General features: G+C 44.4%; 1 protein-coding gene across 2 annotated transcripts in view; it reads left to right on the top strand.

Annotated features, from left to right (window-relative positions):
- Positions 1-518: 518 nt before the first annotated feature.
- plx (PTB_TBC1D1_like and TBC domain-containing protein plx) overlaps positions 519-19,741 on the top strand; it is a 106,410-nt gene continuing 87,187 nt past the window's right edge. For both annotated transcript variants that reach the window (XM_068375643.1, XM_068375644.1), the window contains exons 1-5: positions 519-694; positions 3,932-4,176; positions 4,285-4,566; positions 18,791-18,919; positions 19,392-19,505. In XM_068375643.1, the coding sequence (XP_068231744.1) occupies positions 4,024-4,176; positions 4,285-4,566; positions 18,791-18,919; positions 19,392-19,505 (678 nt within the window). In that variant the 5' untranslated portion in view covers positions 519-694; positions 3,932-4,023. The remainder of the gene's footprint in view (positions 695-3,931; positions 4,177-4,284; positions 4,567-18,790; positions 18,920-19,391; positions 19,506-19,741) is intronic.

Here is a 19,741-nt window from a genome sequence, read left to right as displayed (position 1 = left end):
GTTTAAAGATCATTATATTGCAGTTGCTATGCAACATTAATCCAAGGCCGATGTTCATTGGCACTCTCATTATGAAATTACTGCTCTCTCTCTCTCATTATTTACATCTTGTTTTGCAAAAAAAAATACGATTCTACCACACTTCATGAGACTATAAGTAAACAATTCTCAAGTTTTCTACTCATATTGTGTACATTTACATAGTATTTTCTTTTAATTTATGGCAATGGTGATTTTCGTAGTAAAATATGAATAAAGTTTATAATAAAGCCACACTTATAAAAGACCATAGTTTGTTAAATATAGAATTTTAATATTTACGCTGGGCATGGGGTATATTTAAATGTCATTTTCTATCAGGGCATATCATTGATAATCAAGATAATTATGATTAGATGAAATTTAATTGAATTATGCTTGGAAAATAATTACAAAACAAATATAATACGTAGATATTGGCATAGCAACTTAGCAAGAGACACACCATGCCCTTTAAACATCTCAGTAGACGAGGTGGAATCTCTCAGAAGAGGAGGACTTCACCTTCCTTCCCTGCTATATATTCGACTTAATTAAGGACTCTTCTTAAATCCTGTGATACAATTCTCCTCTGGCTACTGTATAATATTCAAGGAAGGCTATTGATAACATGGAAGTGCTTTGTATCGCAATAGATATGTGTCAAAAGACCTAGGTAAGTATGTCACTAGGTTCAAGTGACCAACCTCTCGAGCCTTATCATCTGCCATTAAAGCTATTTAATAGTTAATTGGCTATTGGCTAGATACTATTTTGCTGTTAGAATAGGGCTGTTTCAAGGTAATTGTCTGTTACAGTTAAATATCTATATAGACGTACCGTAAGTAGGTTTTTTAGGCTTGATTTTAGCCTGGCCATGTAAACCAATTTAGGGTCAAAAGGTACATTGAATTTTTTTATTTTTTTTTAAATAAAACCCAGGTTTCACTGAGATTCCCCTAAATCTTAAGAGTATACGGAGCCCTGGTAGTGTTTTTGGTGACTAAAACAACTATACTTTACAAACAGACACAAACTCCATCTAACCTAAGGTTCCCTGCCTAGCCTAACATGGTAAAATTATAGTTCCTGTCAGGGTAACATTTTCTAATAAAAAATACAGTTTTTCCTGTTGTAAATAATGTGTTTCTCTGCATTTGACCTTAATTTCAAAGGCAAATAAACCGTTCTCCCGTCTAAGCTATAATAAAACCACCTAACATAAGATCGATATTCTCATCACCAGGGTCTACGCCCCCCTGTGATTCCCCTTGGAGCCTTTGTATATCACCGGCCAGTTCCTCAACTAACCTAAACTTCCCCCCCCCCAACCTAACCTACAAGCCATGTCCTTACCTACTTGCCTAATGGGGGTGGACACCCCCTGCGACCCCCCTTACACTGCCGTATTCTAAGACATAATAATTACCAATGATATATACAGATGGCCGCTATCGTACATACACCCCTTCCCCTTAGACTGCCGTATTTTTAGCTTACCGTGTCCCAACGAACTACATTTACTCTAAGTATACTCAATATGTTGAACAAACACAGTAAAACATTAGTCTACTTTATGGTTTGGTGATGGGGTAATTTGTAGAGCGTCAGACAAATCCACTAACTATTCTTAATAGAAGTAACAGGATTAGCCTGTTGCAGGGTAAGGCCACACTGGCTTGGGTAATAATGAGGCATCACCTTAAGGTTGGACACGTCTATTTGATTTGGAAAATCAGAACTAAATTTCCGTTTTGCGCCCAAGCCGACCCGTGCCTGCCGATCTACAAACCTTCCCGATAATGGTAACGATTATAGTATTATTATTATTATTATTATTACTTGCTAAGCTACAACCCTAGTTGGAAAAGCAGGATGCTATAGGCCCAGAGGCCCCAACAGGGAAAGTAGCTCAGTGAGGAAAGGAAACAAGGAAAATAAAATATTTCAGGAAGAGTAACAACATTGAAATAAATATTTCCTGTATAAACTATAAAAACTTTAACAAAACAATAGGAAAAGAAATAAGATGGAAGAGTGTGCTTGAGTGTACCCTCAAGCAAGAGAACTCTAAACCAAGGCAGTGGAAGACCATGGTACAGAGGTTATGGCACTACCCAAGACTAGAGAACAATGGTTTGATTTTGGAGTGTCCTTCTCCTAGAAGAGCTGCTTACCATAGCTAAAGAGTCTCTTCTACCCTTACCAAGAGAAAAGTGGCCACTGAACAATTACAGTGCAGTAACCCCTTGAGTGAAGAAGAATTATTTGGTAATCTGTGTTGTCAGGTGTATGAGGACAGAGGAGAATATGTAAAGAATAGGCCAGACTATTCAGTGTGTATGTAGGCAAAAGGGAAAATGAACCGTAACCAGAGAGAAGGATCCAATGTAGTACTGTCTGGCCAGTCAAAAGACCCCATAACTCTCTAGCGGTAGTATCTCAACGGGTGGCTGGAAAAAAATGTCAAAATATTTTCTAACGCTTGAGAAATTAGGGTAATGTTGTAAAACCAGATCATTCTAATGAAGAGTTCAGCCGACTTAGAAAAACAATAAAAAGAATGAATTTGGTTGTTTCTTTACTTGGTTACGAGTCGGAGATATGTAAGTGTACGATGATTAAGATCATGACATCCTTGGTCAGGTTAGGTTAAATGGAGTCGAAGGGTGCAAAGCCTCCGTGATAGGCAAGGACGTAGTATCCTAGGTTGGGTTAGGAAGGAATGTGAGGTTTTAGTATTTACTACCAGTGTAACAAACCTGCAGATGACTTTGACCAGATGTTGCATAAACTTCAACAACTCGTATGTATTGTTGAAAGAATGAAAATAGTCAAAATTATTTTATATAGGGTACGGAACAACTTCGAAAGTTTTATAGAGCACAGTACATGGAATTGCTCAAATATTCCCTTATCAATGGTTCCTTTGGCCTAACTGTGCTGTCATTGACAGAGGAATTTTCAAATAAATGTATACTATATCTGCAGTGAAATATTGTTAAAATTCCTGAATTACTCGATAAACTCCAGAATTATTTTATCATACATGTGGTATTGTATATTGAATAGATAGTTAAGGCATCGTACTTATGTAGTACTCGTTGTACGAGTGCCATCTTTAAATTTATTTACATTGTACAGTATCAGCAAGTATTAGAGTAGTATGTGTTTACTAAGAGTTGCTTTTAGGTGGTTCACGTGAAGTGTACATTTGCATTTATTGATTTAACCACTTCTGGTGTAGGGAAACTTCTGGCTCGTGGCACAAGTATTGTGGTTGGTTATCCTAATTTGTCTATTGATATTCAAAAAGGTATGTGAAAACCTTTAAAAACTACTGATATCTTACAATTATGGCAGACCCTAGTGCCAACATAATAACTAATTACATTATTCATGCATGACTACCATAACATTAACCCAAAAAATCATAATCCATATACAGGTAGATGTAACAAGACCCTTACACGCACAGACTCTAACCTAACCTAGGGCACCAGGTTATTTAGGAAACTGCAAACAAAATGTAATTTTAGGGATTCATCCTAAGCTTGCATGTAACCTACCATTGCCTAGGCCCTAGGGTATTATTGAATCCTTATCTAGCTTTGTCCTGAACTGCCACTCATTCTGACTTACAATACAGTATACCACAATCAAAATCTAGGTCAAAACAACCTAATGTTCAGGTTTACCAAACAGCAGCTTCATATTTAGTGTAAGATAATGCTTAAGTCTTAATAATAGAAAAATAAAGTTTAATTATTACCTTATACAGTATAAACATACTCTGTCATGTAACAGAAGTCAAAATAACATCCTTTATCTATCTTAAACCAATGTAAAGTTTTGGGTTTTAAACTCTGTTGTGACTTTTGCCATTTAATTAATCGAAGAAATTGTATTACAGGTCTGTTGAGAAAATGAATCTCATGCTTCAAAATTATCAAAATTTGCTATGCAAGTATTGTATACGTAATTGAAGCTGCATTTACACCAACAATGGCAAGTGGAGAGACAAGTGGGGTTTGGGGTGAAGCTGGAGAGATCTTTCACTTGATATACCGCGGAAGCACGGAGATCGATCGACATTACTCCAAACCAATGCTACCATGGATTATATCTGAAATAAAGAATCAACAAAAATCTGTTGAAGTAAGTTTTTCCATGCATAGATATGTACTGTATAGTATATAGGTGTTTCTATATTACTGTTTGTTATATCTTTTCAAGAGTCATGAGTTCAATTTTTTGTTCGCGCAGGTAACGGTGGAAATAAACCGTGGAAATGTCAACATTCGTGACACGTCCTCGGGTGTGGTCATACTTAATCACACAGTCAAGCAGATTCATAAGTGTGTTATGGAGCAGGCAGATCACAAGTTCTTTTTATATACGTTAAGAGCACCTGATAAGAAAGAAAGTTCTGTTCCCGGCGCTCCCGGATACATGGCCGTTTCTGATCCTTCTGTTTTGATACCGGCAAATTTCTCGGCCGATCAGAACTACCAGTGTGTGTTGCTACAAGCAACTTCTGAAGAGCAGGTATGCCTTTCTTTCCACTTTATTTGGATACCTATATCCCAACTCTCTAGTATTAAAAAACAATTAAGGTTCAATATAAATGGTATACCTATTTTATCTAGCTTTCACTTGTAAGTATATCTAATATTAGAAAGAGCGCTATAACCAATTCCATAATAATCAGTATGTCGAGAAAGACCTCTCTATCCTGAGAAAATGTTTCATTCCTTCCATTCCGCTATGCTTTGAATAGGATTTTCCTGTCCGTTCTGCGGCAGCTGATATCATCTATTGAATACCCCATCTCTGATATGAATATTAATAATGCCATTAGCCCACTGTGCATGTTCCGTAAGGTCTTTCATAATTCAAATTATTATTTGCATTTAGATTTTCCTAGACCATATCATCTGCCATTTAGAACCGAGAATTTACTTGAATCAAACACTCTGTCCTTTTCTTGTATAAAGTTCAGTACCACATAGTATGCTAGAAGTTTTATTCTGGCTGTGGCCAATTTGATGAATGATGATCCTAGAAGTTTTATTGTTTTTATTGTTGACTGAAGTTTTATTTTGGCTGTGGACAATTTGATGAATGAAGATCCTATTTTATTGTGAACTAAAGTTTTTTTTCTGGCTGTGGCCAATTTAATGAATGATGATCTTAGAAGTTTTATTGTGGACTAAGACCGAAATTACTGCCAGATCTTAGCTCTGACAGCAACCATAACGTTTAAAACGCTCCCAGAATATGGAAATTACTGCTCTCTCTCTCTCTCTCTCTCTCTCTCTCTCTCTCTCTCTCTCTCTCTCTCTCTCTCTCTCTCTCTCTCTCATTCAATATTCAGTAATTCTACTCATCATCTTCCACTGTTCTGGGTTAGAGTTCTCTTGCTTGAGGGTACACTCGGGTGCACTATCTTCTTCCTCTTGTTTTGTTATTTATAGTTTATATAGGAAATATTTTAATGTTACTGTTCCTAAAATATTTAATTTTCCTTTTTATGAATAGTACTTACCTGGCAGTTATATATATATAGCTGAGTCTCCGACTGCGGCAGAATTTAATCGAAAATTGCGGCAACCGCCTTGTGGTGGTTGTGTGGTTAGATGGTTAACAACCCTTACAGGGTGGTACTTGGAATCATTCCCGTTTTCTGTTCCTCAGATTATCTCTGCCGGCCGGATCGACAACATCGTTGGTCCGCCCTTTAGAGTTTTTTCGGATCGCTTTCCCTTCATTGCCTTTTTGGACTTCGTTTTTGGTGTTGGGATTTGGCAATCGTTTTTGTTTTTTGTTTTTTTGTCTTTTTTCCTTTCTTATCATGAGTGAAAAAATTAATTATCGTATTTGTGCGAATGATATTTGCAAGGTGAGGTTGCCGAAAGTGTCGGTTGACCCTCACACTATCTGTATGGGTTGCAGGGGGTTTGAATGTGCTTTAGATAATAAGTGCAAGGAATGCGAGGTTTTAAGTGATGATAATTGGTTAGCTATGAAGCGCTATGTGCGCAAACTTGAGATTGATAGAGTTAGAAGAGCTAAATCAAAGTCAAAGTCTGCTAGTGAGCCTAGCTTAGATTTATCTATTGACCCTTTGCTTGTAACCTCTTTGGAAGTTATTCCTTCCCTGAATGTAGTAACTCCTGCCCCTTCTACAGGATCTGTGCCTACGGATGACCCTGGGTATGCTAAATTAGGTGCTGAATTAAAGGCCATTAAAGCACAATTGGAGGCCTTTAAAGGTAAGGGTGTAAGTGAAATTAGTGCTTGTGAAAGTGCAGTGGAGGTGGCGACTGATCGAATCTGTCATACCCCTAGGTCTAGACCTCTACCAAGCTCTCAGGACCAAGGGAGAAGGTACGTCGAAAGCCGAAAGGGGGTGAGAGGTGCTTATTCTCGGTCAGTCGTCGCCTCAGACAGTCGTGTTGCGATCTCCCAGGCTGCTCTTGACCGCCGTAGGAAAGGCGTGTCGGATACGTTTGTGTCTTCGCCTGATCATTCTCCCAGACGTAATTGGCGTTACGAATCAGGACCAATGAAGAGAGGGTGGAACCGGGACGTGCAGTCTCGCTCTCCCTCTCCCGGTTCGAGTAGCCGAGATCCTGATCCTTCGGAAGACGATTTCGATGTTCCTGTTAAAAGGGCGAAACGGAGAGTCCTTAGCCCAGTTAATCCTGCTAGACTCCCTACTTCTTCTGCCAGCGCTCCCAGTCAAGCCGTACGACAACTGCCGTCTTCGGCACCGCGAGAGCCAGCGGAGGTTGCTAAAGCTTTCATGGTTGTTATGCAGGAACAACTTTCATCGTTAGTTCAAGCTTTCAGCCACCCTTCTCAGTCCGTCAGACGTAAGGACGTCTCTTTGCCTGTTAAGAGATCTTCTAAGAGAGATCTTAGTATCTCTCCCAAGAAACCTCTGCGCACTTCGTCGGCCGTACGACAACGCACACCCTCTTCATCGGCACGCTGCCAGGAATTTCCTTTCCCCCTCTCCCAGCGCCAGGATGATACTGCCTCTCGTTCTCGGCGCCGTGATGATTCCGTTTCTCTTTCGAAACGCCAGGACGTTACTGCCTCGTTTCTTAGGAAACAGGATGAATGCAGTCTGCATTTTCAAGGTGAAGGCAGCCTGCATCTTCAGGACGATTCCGTTTCTCGTCATCGTGACGATACTGCTTCTCGTCATCGTGACGATACCGCTTCTCGTCATCGTGACGATACCGCTTCTCGCCGACTGGATGTTAGCGGCGCTCGGCGCCAGGATTCAAACAGCTCTCGGTGCCAGACTGCTGGCAGCCCAACTCTTCAGGATGTTATCCTTGAGCAGGACCTCGAAGATATTTCGGAAGAGGAAGAAAAACCTGCCGACTCTTCTAGTGATTACATGGTTCTTTCTCGCTCTCTTTTGGAACTTTATGGGTAGGAATTTCAACCTTCGGCCCCTCGTTCTCCTCAGTCTCAATTTACCAGGAAGAAAGCTACTAAGTCTTCGGCCTTCATCAAAATGAAACTTTCAATTTTAAATATTAAACTTAGCCGGTGAATATATAATAGCTGACGTCTCGGACGGCTCGACAGAAACACAAAAACTCGCGAGCGATCGCCATGAAGGTTGCGGGTGTGCCCACCAGCGCCAACTATCGGCCAGATACCGCATATACATGTAAACAGCTCCAGTTCCTCTCTGTCGGTCTTGTCGACAAGTTGATTCCATTACTCGCTGTTGACCTGGAGTTTTTCGTCATTCTTGGTGAAGTACTTCTTTTTGGTTTTGAGCTTTCGCAGTGCAGGTGTTTTTATCTTCAATTAAAACTCTTGAACCCTTTTTTGGATAGATTTTATTGTTGATGACTTTGGATTGTTTTTGGATTTTCTTTGACTTTTCAAAATGGCTGACCCTTCTCCGATTCCTAAATTTCGTAAATGTAATGCTAGGGATTGTAACAAACGTCTTCCAAAGGCCTCTCTCGACCCACATACCGTGTGTTCTAATTGCCGGGGTAAAACCTGCCAATTAGGAGATCGGTGTGATGAGTGCGTGGTACTTTCGGAATTTGACTGGCTAGAGTTTGATAAGTATTCTCGTAAGCTTGAGAGAGATAGGGTGAGGAGAAGTTCCTCTAGATCATTAGATTTTTCCTCCTCCCATGCCCCTGAACCTAATCCTTCCCCTGTAGTAGTTGTGCCTGAACCTTCTACTAGCACTCATGAACCATCCATGCGGGATATGTTGCGTGCCATTCAAGCTTTGGGCGAGAGAGTTGAGTCTTTGGCTACGGACCGTAATCAACTCATGGCGGATGTGAAAGTGTTAAAGTGTCAGAGTGCCACATTAGAAAATCGTGGGGATAAAGTGATTAGTGCGCAAAGTGTTTTTAGTGTTGCGACCGAGGGTTCGTCTGTTCGTGCTTGTCGTTCGCCTAGTCCGAGACCTCTTGCAAGCTCCCATGCACCAGGGAGAAGTAATGTCGTAGGACTTATGGGGACGAGAGGCTATAACCAACGAACAGACGTTCCCTCTATGGTTTCGGGCGTGTCTCGTCAAGACCGCCCCTACCATAAGACGAGCGAGGCGGTTTTCTCCTCGTCTTCCGAAGGCTTCTCGCGAAAGAAACCGTGGAGCAAGGTTTCTAGACCCTTAAAGCAGAAGTCAGTCCCTTCAGGACAGGTCTAGCGTCCTGGCTGTAGCCATTGGGACAGCTCTGACCCTGTGCAGTCATCGGAAGACTGCTCGCCGCCTAAACAAAAGTGTAACACGGGCTCCGAGAGTCTTAGTTTAGGCAATGTTTTGCCGTCGCAGACGTTACCATGGTCTCGGCCCGTACCGACTCCCGTTGATCCTAAATGGGTTGTCCTGCAGGATATGCAGAATAAGCTTGCCTCCCTTATGGAGGAATATACCGTTGAGCAGGTTCACGATGATCCTCGCCGTTACGCTGATCGAGATCCTGGCCGTCAGCCGCCCAAACGAGCCTTTGCTCGTCCTGTTGACGTTGACGTTACAAAGTCACGTCAGTCACGTGACTTGGAGCCTCACTCGATGCAGTCCCGTGTTGACTTTCAGCCGCTTGTTGACGTTCAGCCGCTGCCGCATGCTTGTGTTGACGTTCAGGACGTTCGCCAACCAGCTAAGTTGACTTGTTTTGACGTTGAGCGTCAAGCACCGCAGTCAAGAGTTGTTTTAACTGCTCAATCTAGGCAGTCAAGGCAGTCTTGAATTGACGTTGAGCGTCCTCCCGCTCCTGTTGTTGTTGCTGGTCAGTCCTTTAAGCAGTTACATGACGTAGCGTCCTTGACTGCTACTGATGCTCCTTTGCGTGTGGACTCTGCTTGTCAAGCATTGCCGCCACGGCAGGTCTCTCCCTTGCTTGAGACTCATCAGTTGTCGGACGAGGTTCCTTCAGATGAGGATGTTGCTGATCCTCCACCTACTGATAATCCTTTGGATGTTTTATCAGACGTAGAAGAGCCTAAGGCTGCGCAACCTTCTATGGATTTTAAGAAAATCATGATGATTTTCAAGGATCTTTTCCCAGATCATTTTGTTACTGCTGCTCCTCGTTCGCCTCCGTCTGAGTTTGCGCTAGGCTTAGCTGCTACCAAGCCTGCCTTTACTAAGCTAGTGCTCTCTCGCTCTTCTAAGAGGGCTTTACGTCTTCTAGGCGACTGGTTGGGTACCAGGAGGAGTTTGGGGAAGACGGCCTTTGCCTTCCCACCTTTTAAGCTAGCTTCTAGATCGAGCGTCTGGTATGACACGGGAGAAGTTCTCGGCTTGGGAGTCCCTGCCTCTGCCCAGGGTGACTTCTCAAGCCTCGTAGACTCTCCCCGTCGCCTGGCCATGAGACGCTCTAAAATTTGTTGGTCCTCCTCGGACCTTGACCATCTCCTTAAGGAGGTTTACAGGGCCTTCGAAGTTTTTAACTTTTTAGACTGGTCTCTAGGAGCATTAAGCAGGAAGATCTCGTCTGCCGACCAAGATGTTTCCTTGCTGATTATGTCTTGTATGGACAAAGCCATCCGCGATGGCTCCAATGAGCTCGCCTCCACCTTTACGTCTGGAGTCTTGAAGAAGAGAGAAACCCTTTGCTCTTTCCTTTCAGCAGGAGTTACCCCCTGTCAAAGATCGGAACTTCTCTTTGCTCCCTTATCGGCTGCCTTGTTTCCTCAACAGCTGATTAAGGACATTGCTGCTTCGCTTGTACAGAAGGACACACATGACCTGATGGCTTCTTCTGCTCGCAAGGGAGCTCCTTCTTCATCCTTTGTTGTGAGACCCAGAATCGAGACTCCTGCGTCTAGGTTTATCCCGCCCTTTCGTGGCAGAGCTCCCAGCAGGGGAGGCTCTCGTGCCGACGGAAAGAGAGGTAAGAGGAGAGGAGCCAAGTCCTCCCGTGGCAGAGTCTGACTGCCCACGTCCTCAGACAGCGGTAGGGGCCAGACTGAACAACTTCTGGCAGGCCTGGGAGAAGAGGGGTGCAGACCAAGAGTCTGTGTTGTTGCTCAAGGAGGGGTACAAAATACCTTTTGTACACAGACCTCCTCTAGTAACAGTTCCTCTAGACCTCTCTCCCAGGTATCGAGAGGAGTCAAAGAGACAAGCTCTACATCACGAAGTGTCTCTGTTGCTAGAGAAGGAAGCGGTGGTGAAAGTCTCGGACCTTCAATCACCGGGATTTTACAACCGTCTCTTCCTAGTCCCAAAGCATACGGGAGGTTGGAGGCCAGTGCTGGACGTCAGTGCGCTCAACGTTTTTGTTACGAAAACAAAATTTACGATGGAGACCACGAAGTCCGTCGTAGCAGCGGTCAGAGAGGGAGACTGGATGGTCTCTCTCGACCTGCAAGATGCGTACTTCCACATTCCTATACACCCGGATTCCCAACCGTTTCTGAGGTTTGTTTACAGGAATGTGGTGTACCAGTTTCGAGCACTGTGCTTCGGCGTCAGCCCTGCTCCTCTCGTGTTTACGAGGCTCATGAGGAATGTGGCAAAATTCCTTCATTTATCGGGAATTCGAGCCTCCCTGTACTTGGACGACTGGCTTCTCAGAGCATCGTCCAGTCATCGCTGTCTGCAGGACCTACACTGGACGTTGGGTCTGGCAAAGGAGTTGGGACTTTTGGTCAACTTAGAAAAGTCTCAACTGATTCCATCCCAGACGATTCTCTATTTGGGGATGGAGATTCGCAGTCTAGTTTTTCGGGCTTTTCCGTCTGTCACCCGAATAGAACAAGCCCTGCTCAAAGTCCGACTCATGCTGAAAAGAGAACGTTGTTCAGTAAGAAGTTGGATGAGTCTCGTAGGGACTCTGTCATCCCTGGAGCAGTTTGTCTCACTAGGGAGACTTCACCTTCGCCTTCTCCAGTTCCATCTAGAGTCTCACTGGAACAAGAGCAAGACTTTAGAAGCTGTATCAATCCCGGTCTCCGAGCCAGTAAAAGCATGCCTGAACTGGTGGGACAGCAACATAAGTCTGAGAGAGGGTCTGTCCCTGGCAGTCAAGAACCCAAACCACGTGTTGTTCTCAGACGCGTCGGATTTGGGTTGGGGTGCGACTCTGGACGGTCGGGAATGTTCGGGTCTGTGGACGTCGGTTCAGAAGAGCATGCACATCAACGGCAAGGAGCTATTAGCAGTCCACTTGGCCTTGATGAGTTTCGAGAGCATTCTTCGAAACAAAGTGGTAGAGGTCAATTCAGACAACACCACAGCTTTGGCGTACATCTCCAAGCAAGGAGGCACTCACTCCCACACACTGTACGTGATCGCAAGGGACCTCCTCATATGGTCAAAAACTCGAGGCATCTCCCTGTTGACAAGATTCATCCAGGGGGACTTGAACGTCTTGGCAGACTGTCTCAGTCGGAGAGGTCAGGTGATCCCCACGGAATGGACCCTCCACAAGGACGTGTGCAAGAGTCTTTGGGCGACTTGGGGTCAACCCTCCATAGACCTCTTTGCCACCTCGTTGACCAAAAGGCTCCCGATCTATTGCTCGCCAGTCCCAGATCCAGAGGCGACCCACATAGACGCGTTTCTACTGGACTGGTCTCACCTGGACTTGTACGCATTCCCACCGTTCAAGATAGTCAACAAGGTACTGTACTGCAGAAGTTCGCCTCTCACGAAGGGACAAGGTTGACATTGGTTGCTCCCCTCTTGCCCGCGAGAGAGTGGTTCACAGAGGTACTTCAATGGCTGGTAGACGTTCCAAGGAATCTTCCTCTAAGGATAGATCTCTTACGGCAGCCCCACGTAAGGGATCTTCATCAAAGCCTCCCCGCGCTTCGTCTGACTGCCTTCAGACTATCGAAAGACTCTCAAGAGCTCGAGGCTTTTCGAAGGAGGCAGCCAGAGCGATTGCGAGAGCTAGGAGAGCTTCTACCATCAAAGTATACCAGTCGAAGTGGGAAGTCTTTCGAGACTGGTGCAAGTCAGCATCTATTTCCTCTTCCAGTACCTCTGTAGCCCAAATCGCAGATTTTCTCTTACATCTGAGAAATGTTCGCTCCCTCTCAGCACCCACTACTAAGGGCTACAGGAGCATGTTGGCGTCTGTCTTTAGACATAGAGGCTTAGATCTTTCCAATAATAAAGATCTCCAAGATCTCCTTAAGTCTTTCGAGACCTCTAAGGAGCGTCGTATGGCAACTCCTGGATGGAACTTAGACGTGGTCCTAAGGTTCCTAATGTCCGACAGGTTTGAGCCATTACATTCAGCCTCCCTGAAGGATCTCACCCTCAAGACACTTTTCTTAGTGTGCTTGGCTTTGGCTAAAAGGGTCAGTGAGATCCATGCCTTCAGTAGGAACATCGGCTTTTCCACGGATAAAGCCACATGTTCACTTCAGCTTGGTTTCTTGGCCAAAAATGAACTGCCTTCTCGTCCTTGGCCTAAGTCATTTGATATACCTTGCCTGTCAGAGATCGTAGGCAACGAACTTGAAAGAGTACTGTGTCCAGTTAGAGCTCTTAAGTTCTATTTAGCTCGTACCAAATCCTTACGAGGTGGATCTGAGGCCTTGTGGTGCTCAGTTAAGAAGCCATCATTGCCTATGTCAAAGAATGCTTTGTCATATTTTATTAGATTTTTAATCCGAGAGGCTCATTCTCACTTGAGTGAAAAAGACCGTTGCTTGCTTAAGGTTAAGACGCACGAAGTAAGAGCTATAGCAACTTCCGTGGCCTTTAAGCAAAATAGATCTCTGCGAAGTATTATGGACGCGACCTTTTGGAGAAGCAAGTCGGTATTCGCGTCATTTTACTTAAAAGATGTCCAGACTCTTTATGAGGACTGCTACACACTGGGTCCATTCGTTGCAGCGAGTGCAGTAGTGGGTGAGGGTTCTACCACTACATTCCCTTAATTCCAATATCCTTTTAATCTGTCTCTTGAAATGTTTTTAATCTTGTTTTGGGTTGTACGAAAGCCTTTCGCATCCTGGTTGATTTGGCGGGTGGTCAAATGTCATTTCTTGAGAGCGCCCAGATTGAGGGTTTTGATGAGGTCCTGTTGTATGGGTTGTCGCCCTGGATACTTCAGCTCCTGGGAGTCTTTCAGCATCCTAAGAGGATGGCTGGGCTTCGTGAGGAAAGCAGACTAACAAGGCAGAGTAATCGTCAGAGTCAGCTTCCTTACCAGGTACCTATATTTATTTGGGTTTTGTTATGATATAACTGTCAAAAACTCTAAGCATATACGCCGTAAACTGTATTAATACTGGTCTCTACCCACCACCATGGGTGTGAATCAGCTATTATATATTCACCGGCTAAGTTTAATATTTAAAAATGATATTTTGATTATAAAATAAATTTTTGAATATACTTACCCGGTGAATATATAAATTAAAGGCCCCCCCTTCCTCCCCGATAGAGACCCAGCGGGATGAGAAGAACTGGAGCTGTTTACATGTATATGCGGTATCTGGCCGATAGTTGGCGCTGGTGGGCACACCCGCAACCTTCATGGCGATCGCTCGCGAGTTTTTGTGTTTCTGTCGAGCCGTCCGAGACGTCAGCTATTATATATTCACCGGGTAAGTATATTCAAAAATTTATTTTATAATCAAAATATCATTTTCGGTCAGGAAAGCTCTCGCTAAGGTGGATGATTGGATGAAGGAACGGAGACAAGCTGTCAAGACCACCTTTTCTTTTCCACCGTCTCGGCTCGCTTCCAAGGCCGGTATGTGGTATGAGACAGGGGAACCTTTGGGGTTAGGAGTGCCTGCCTCCTCCCAAGGTGACTTCTCGGCTCTTGTGGATTCGGCAAGAAGGCATGCTTTAAACTCTGCCAAGGTGATGTGGTCCATGTCGGAGCTTGAACACCTCGTCAAGGGAATTTTCAGGGTTTTCGAGGTTTTCAGCTTCCTGGACTGGTCTCTCGGAACTCTGGCCAGGAAGTCTGAACTCCTGGAGGACACGAAGGACCTGACGAGTATCATGTCCTGCATGGACAAAGCTCTAAGGGATGGAGCTAATGAATTGGCTTCCCTTTTCTCAGCAGGTGTCTTAAAGAAGAGGGCCCTTTTGTGCTCCTTCACCTCCAGATCTGTGACTGTTGCCCAGAAGTCGGAGCTGCTTTACGCCCCTTTTTCACGTCATCTTTTTCCTGAAGCTCTGGTCAGAGATATCTCCCTTTCTCTGGCTCAGAAGGCTACTCAGGACCTTTTGTCTCGGTCGGCTAGAAAGACCTTACCTGTTGCTCCTGCTCCTCTGAAGAAGGAAGAGAAGAAGTTTCAACAGCCCTTTCGGGGCAGGATCTCCTCGAGAGCGGATTTTAGGGGGAGAAGACAAGAGTCAGGGCCAAGGACCAGCAGGGGTGCGTTTAGGCCCCGGTCCAAAAAATGAGATGGAAGTCCTCCAGACACCAGTAGGGGCAAGACTGTCTCGTTTTTGGCAGTCTTGGAAAAGGAGAGGGGCGGACACCTGGTCCCTCTCAGTCGTCAAGGAAGGTTACAAGATCCCCTTTTTAAAGAAACCACCTCTCTCAGACTCTCCCCTAGCCTTAGTGGCTCAGTACACCGACGCGGGGAAACGAGAGGCTCTTCTGGAGCTAGTCGACCAGATGTTGGTCAAGGGAGCAATAGAGCCGGTTCAAGACCTCGCCTCCCCAGGCTTTTACAATCGCCTGTTTCTGGTTCCCAAGAACTCGGGTGGATGGAGACCAGTCCTAGATGTCAGCTCTCTGAACGCCTTCGTGGAGAAAACAAAGTTCTCCATGGAGACGACTCAGCAGTGCTGGCTGCAGTTCGTCCAGGAGACTGGATGGTTTCTCTCGACCTGCAGGACGCTTATTTTCACGTCCCCATTCATCCGTCTTCGAGGAGATATCTGAGGTTTGTGTTCCAGGGCAAGTGCTTCCAATTCAGGGCACTTTGCTTCGGTCTCAGCACAGCTCCCCAAGTTTTCACCAGACTAATGGCGAATGTGGTAGGCTGGTTACTCCAGGAGGGGATAAGGGTCTCCTTCTATCTAGACGACTGGCTGATCCGGTCACAGTCGAAAGAGAATGTCTGGAGGACCTAATGAAGACTTATACGATGACTCAGGACCTGGGACTCATAGTCAACTGGGGGAAGTCTCAGACCGAGCCGAATCAGACTATTCTCTATTTGGGGATAGTTCTGAATTCAGTTCTTTTTCAGGCTTCTCCCTCCCAGGAGAGGCAGACCAGGTGCCTGGACAAAGTCAAAGACTTTTTCAGGAAGCAGGAATGCTCAGCGAAGGAGTGGATGAGTCTGCTGGGAACTCTATCCTCCCTGGAGCAGTTTGTCCCGTTGGGGAGACTGCACCTAAGGCCTCTGCAACACTTCCTCGCAAAGGTTTGGAACAGAAAGATCCAGGAGGACACTTTTTCTTTTCCCATTCCGACAAAGATCAAGGATCTTTTGATGTGGTGGCTGGACCCAGCTCTGTTGGGAAAAGGGATCTCCTTGTTCAAGAAGAACCCCGACCTAGTGTTATTCTCAGACGCGTCCGAGTCAGGCTGGGGAGCAACAATAGGGAACAAAGAGGTCTCAGGTATTTGGGAAGGGAGTCAGATCAGTTGGCATATCAACAGGAAGGAATTGATGGCCATTTTGTTAGGGCTCAAGGCCTTCAAAACCTCGGTGTCAGGAAAAACTGTGGAGATCAATTCCGACAACACCACAGCTCTCGCGTACATAAGGAAGCATGGGGGAACTCACTCCCTCTCTCTGTTCTCAACTGCGAGAGAGCTTTTCCTTTGGGCGAACGAGAACGAGACTCAGCTGTTGACAAGGTTTGTTCAAGGGCAGAGAAACATCAGGGCAGACATGCTCAGCAGGAGGGGACAAGTCCTTCCCACAGAGTGGACTCTCAACCCGCATGTCTGTCGGAGCCTATGGAAGTTGTGGGGCAGACCTGTAATAGACCTTTTTGCCTCCGGTCTAAACAAGAGGATCCCCAACTACTGCTCCCTAGTCCCGGACGAGGAAGCTGTTGCAGTGGACGCCTTCTTGATGGATTGGACGGGGCTGGACATGTATGCCTTTCCCCCGTTCAAGATCATCAATCTGGTTGTCAGGAAATTCGCTCTCCTCGATTCGGGACGAATGATCCTAGTGGCTCCATTCTGGCCTGCGAGGGAATGATTCACCGAAGTGGTAGGGTTGCTGATGGACTTTCCAAGAAGACTCCCGGCAAGTCCAGATCTTCTCAGACAGCCCCACTTCGAGAGATTTCACCAAACCCCCCCCCCCCCCCTCGCTCTCAATCTGACTGCCTTCAGACTGTCGAGAAGCTCGTTAGATCTCGAGGCTTTTCGGCACAAGCGGCGAAAGCTATTGCCAGGGCAAGGAGGATCTCTTCACAAAGAGTCTACCAGTCAAAGTGGGAGACCTTTAGAGCTTGGTGCAGGAGGCGCAAGGTTTCCTCGTCCTCTACCTCTCTAAGCCAAATTGCAGACTTTCTTTTGTACCTCAGGCAGGATACTAAGCTGGCTGTATCTACCATTAAAGGATACAGGAGCATGCTCTCAACTGTCTTTAGGCATAGAGGCTTAGAGTTATCTCAGAATAAGGACTTGCAGGACCTCATTAGGTCTTTTGAGACAACGAAGCAGGTGCACTCAAGACCCCTTTCTTGGAACCTGGATGTGGTGCTTAAGTTTTTGTGCTCCAGGAAGTTTGAGCCTATCTCGCAAGCTTCTCTGCGAGATGTGACTAAGAAAACCCTCTTCTTTTTGACTCTAGCGACTGCCAGGAGGATCAGCGAGGTCCAGGCAATCGAGAAGCGTGTAGGCTTCACCCTAAATGGAGCGGTTTGTGCCTTGAGGTTCGACTTTCTCGCCAAGAATGAGAACCCTTCGAAACCCTGGCCCAGGACTTTTGAAGTCCCTAACCTCACGAATCTAGTGGGTCAGGAACAGGAAAGCCTCCTCTGCCCGGTTAGGGCTCTCAAGGCTTATTTGGCCCACACTAAGAGCGTGAGGGGTGCTTCCAACTCCTTATGGGGTTTGGTGAAGGATCCTCAAAAACCCGTCAAAGAACGCTTTGTCCTTTTTCCTGAGGGAAACTATTAGGGAAGCCCACCTCTTTTGTGAGGAAGAAAACTTCGCCCTGTTTAAAGTACGGGCTCACGAAGTAAGGGCCATTGCTGCTTCGCTGGCATACGGGAAAAATATGTCAGTTAGGCAGATCATGGACGCAACGTTCTGGAGGAGCAACTCTGTCTTCGTTTCTCATTACCTCAGAGAGGTAAGAGTGGACTATGACAAGTATTATACCTTGGGCCCATACGTAGCTGCGGCTTCTGTATTAGGCAAAGGAGTTACTACCCCCACTCAACCTTAGTTTATGTACTTGTATATGGGTTTGTGTTTTTTATGGTTGTCTGAGGTCCTCGTCTTGTGGTACGGTTCCCTCAGTCCAAATAGATAGTTTATATCTATTTCTGCAAGGTTAGGTGGTTAGCTTTAGTAAGGTTGCAGGTTTTTATTTTTTTGGGAAGGTAGTTTCTGAAGTCTAGTCAAGTTGTTGGTCCTACCCCTTTGACAGACTCGATTGAGTTGTTTGCAGCGTAGCAGGTCTACTCCTGGCTGAACACTCCTAAGGGAAAGCGACTCTAGAGGCAGTTACCTTTGAAGTCAGCTACCTTAGCAGGTAAGGAATCAAGGTGTTTGTTCTCCTACAACTCTTTTGTTGTTTCCCCAACTATGTTTTTCTGTCTGTTTCCCTCCTCCAAATGTGTGAATCAGCTATATATATAAAGCTGCCAGGTAAGTACTATTCATAAAAATGGAGTTTTTATGATAAAACAAAGTTTTGTGAATACTTACCTGGCAGTTATATATATATTTTAAAGCCCACCCACCTCCCCTCAGGAGACAGGTCGGGCAAAGATAATCTGAGGAACAGAAAACGGGAATGATTCCAAGTACCACCCTGTAAGGGTTGTTAACCATCTAACTACACAACCACCACAAGGCGGTTGCCGCGATTTTCGATTAAATTCTGCCGCAGTCGGAGACTCAGCTATATATATATAACTGCCAGGCAAGTATTCACAAAACTTTGTTTTATCATAAAAACTCCATTTTTTTTCCATTCTTCACTATACTATTTTCCCTTTTGGAGCCCTTGGGCTTATAGCATCCTGCTATTCCAACTAGGGTCGTAGCTTAGCAAGTAATAATAACAATAATTATTATAATAATATTAATAAAGGCTTCTTAATAAATGTTGCAGTCTATTTCAACCATTTCTCATCCCACAGGTTCATAGTTACTTTGCGTGTTTACGCCAACAGCCTCGGGAAGTTCACCAGTTAGCCGAGAGTACATCATTAAGCACGCTGAATTCTTTACCTGATCTTTCTGTTCATAATGAGTCTCAGTTTTTCGAGGTGAGATTAACTAATCGTTTTCATCTTGGAAATTTCATGCTTGCAGCTTGCAAGCATTGCAATTTTTGTATGATTGATATTTTAATTGTTGTTAAATGTTGATGTCTGAAGGATTTTAAACTACAAATTCTTGAAATACATTGTTATGTATCAATTTTTTTAAACGGTACAATATATTTTGCATTATAAGTCATTGGGAATTAAATTTGTTCGAGATTTAATTTCATACAACGCATTGAAGTACTTGGTACTTTCGTATGATTGCCCCACCACTAATTTCCGATATAACTCCAATACAATTTTTTAGGTTAGGTTAGGTTTGAATTTTATCCACTTACTGATTAAATAATTTTCTAACCTAACCTAACCTAAAAAATAGTATTGAGGTTATATCGGAAATTAGGGGTGGGGCAATAACAGGAAACTACTGTACCAAATACTTATATGAGACTGTTTTCGTCATCAAATACAGGTGATGTTTGTAGGTAGAGTCAAAGTTTCGCATCCTAAGGTGCCACCTGGGTTTATTGATGAAGCTACTTTCAAATTGAGAGAGAAGACTCGTCAACGTCATGCCTCGGGAGAGGTACGGAATATGTCATTTGTCTTGGAGTATATTTAAGGTCTTTGAAGTTGGAGATGAAGGAATAAAATTAGTAGAAGTAAAGTGCTGTAATATATCAATTTAAAATAAATTTTTTCAATATCCAATTATTTGAATAGAAAATTTAGTTTTCAAACCAGTCTCTTACATTTTCAGAAATGAGATGAATTTGTGTAATTACTTTTTTAATTGAAAACAGTTTTAGATTTTTTTATGCA

The sequence above is a fragment of the Palaemon carinicauda genome, chromosome 6 (assembly GCF_036898095.1).
Source record: "Palaemon carinicauda isolate YSFRI2023 chromosome 6, ASM3689809v2, whole genome shotgun sequence".
NCBI classification, from domain to species: domain Eukaryota; kingdom Metazoa; phylum Arthropoda; class Malacostraca; order Decapoda; family Palaemonidae; genus Palaemon; species Palaemon carinicauda.
Note: the sequence above shows the minus strand (reverse complement) of the source record. Positions and strands in the feature narration are given on the sequence as shown.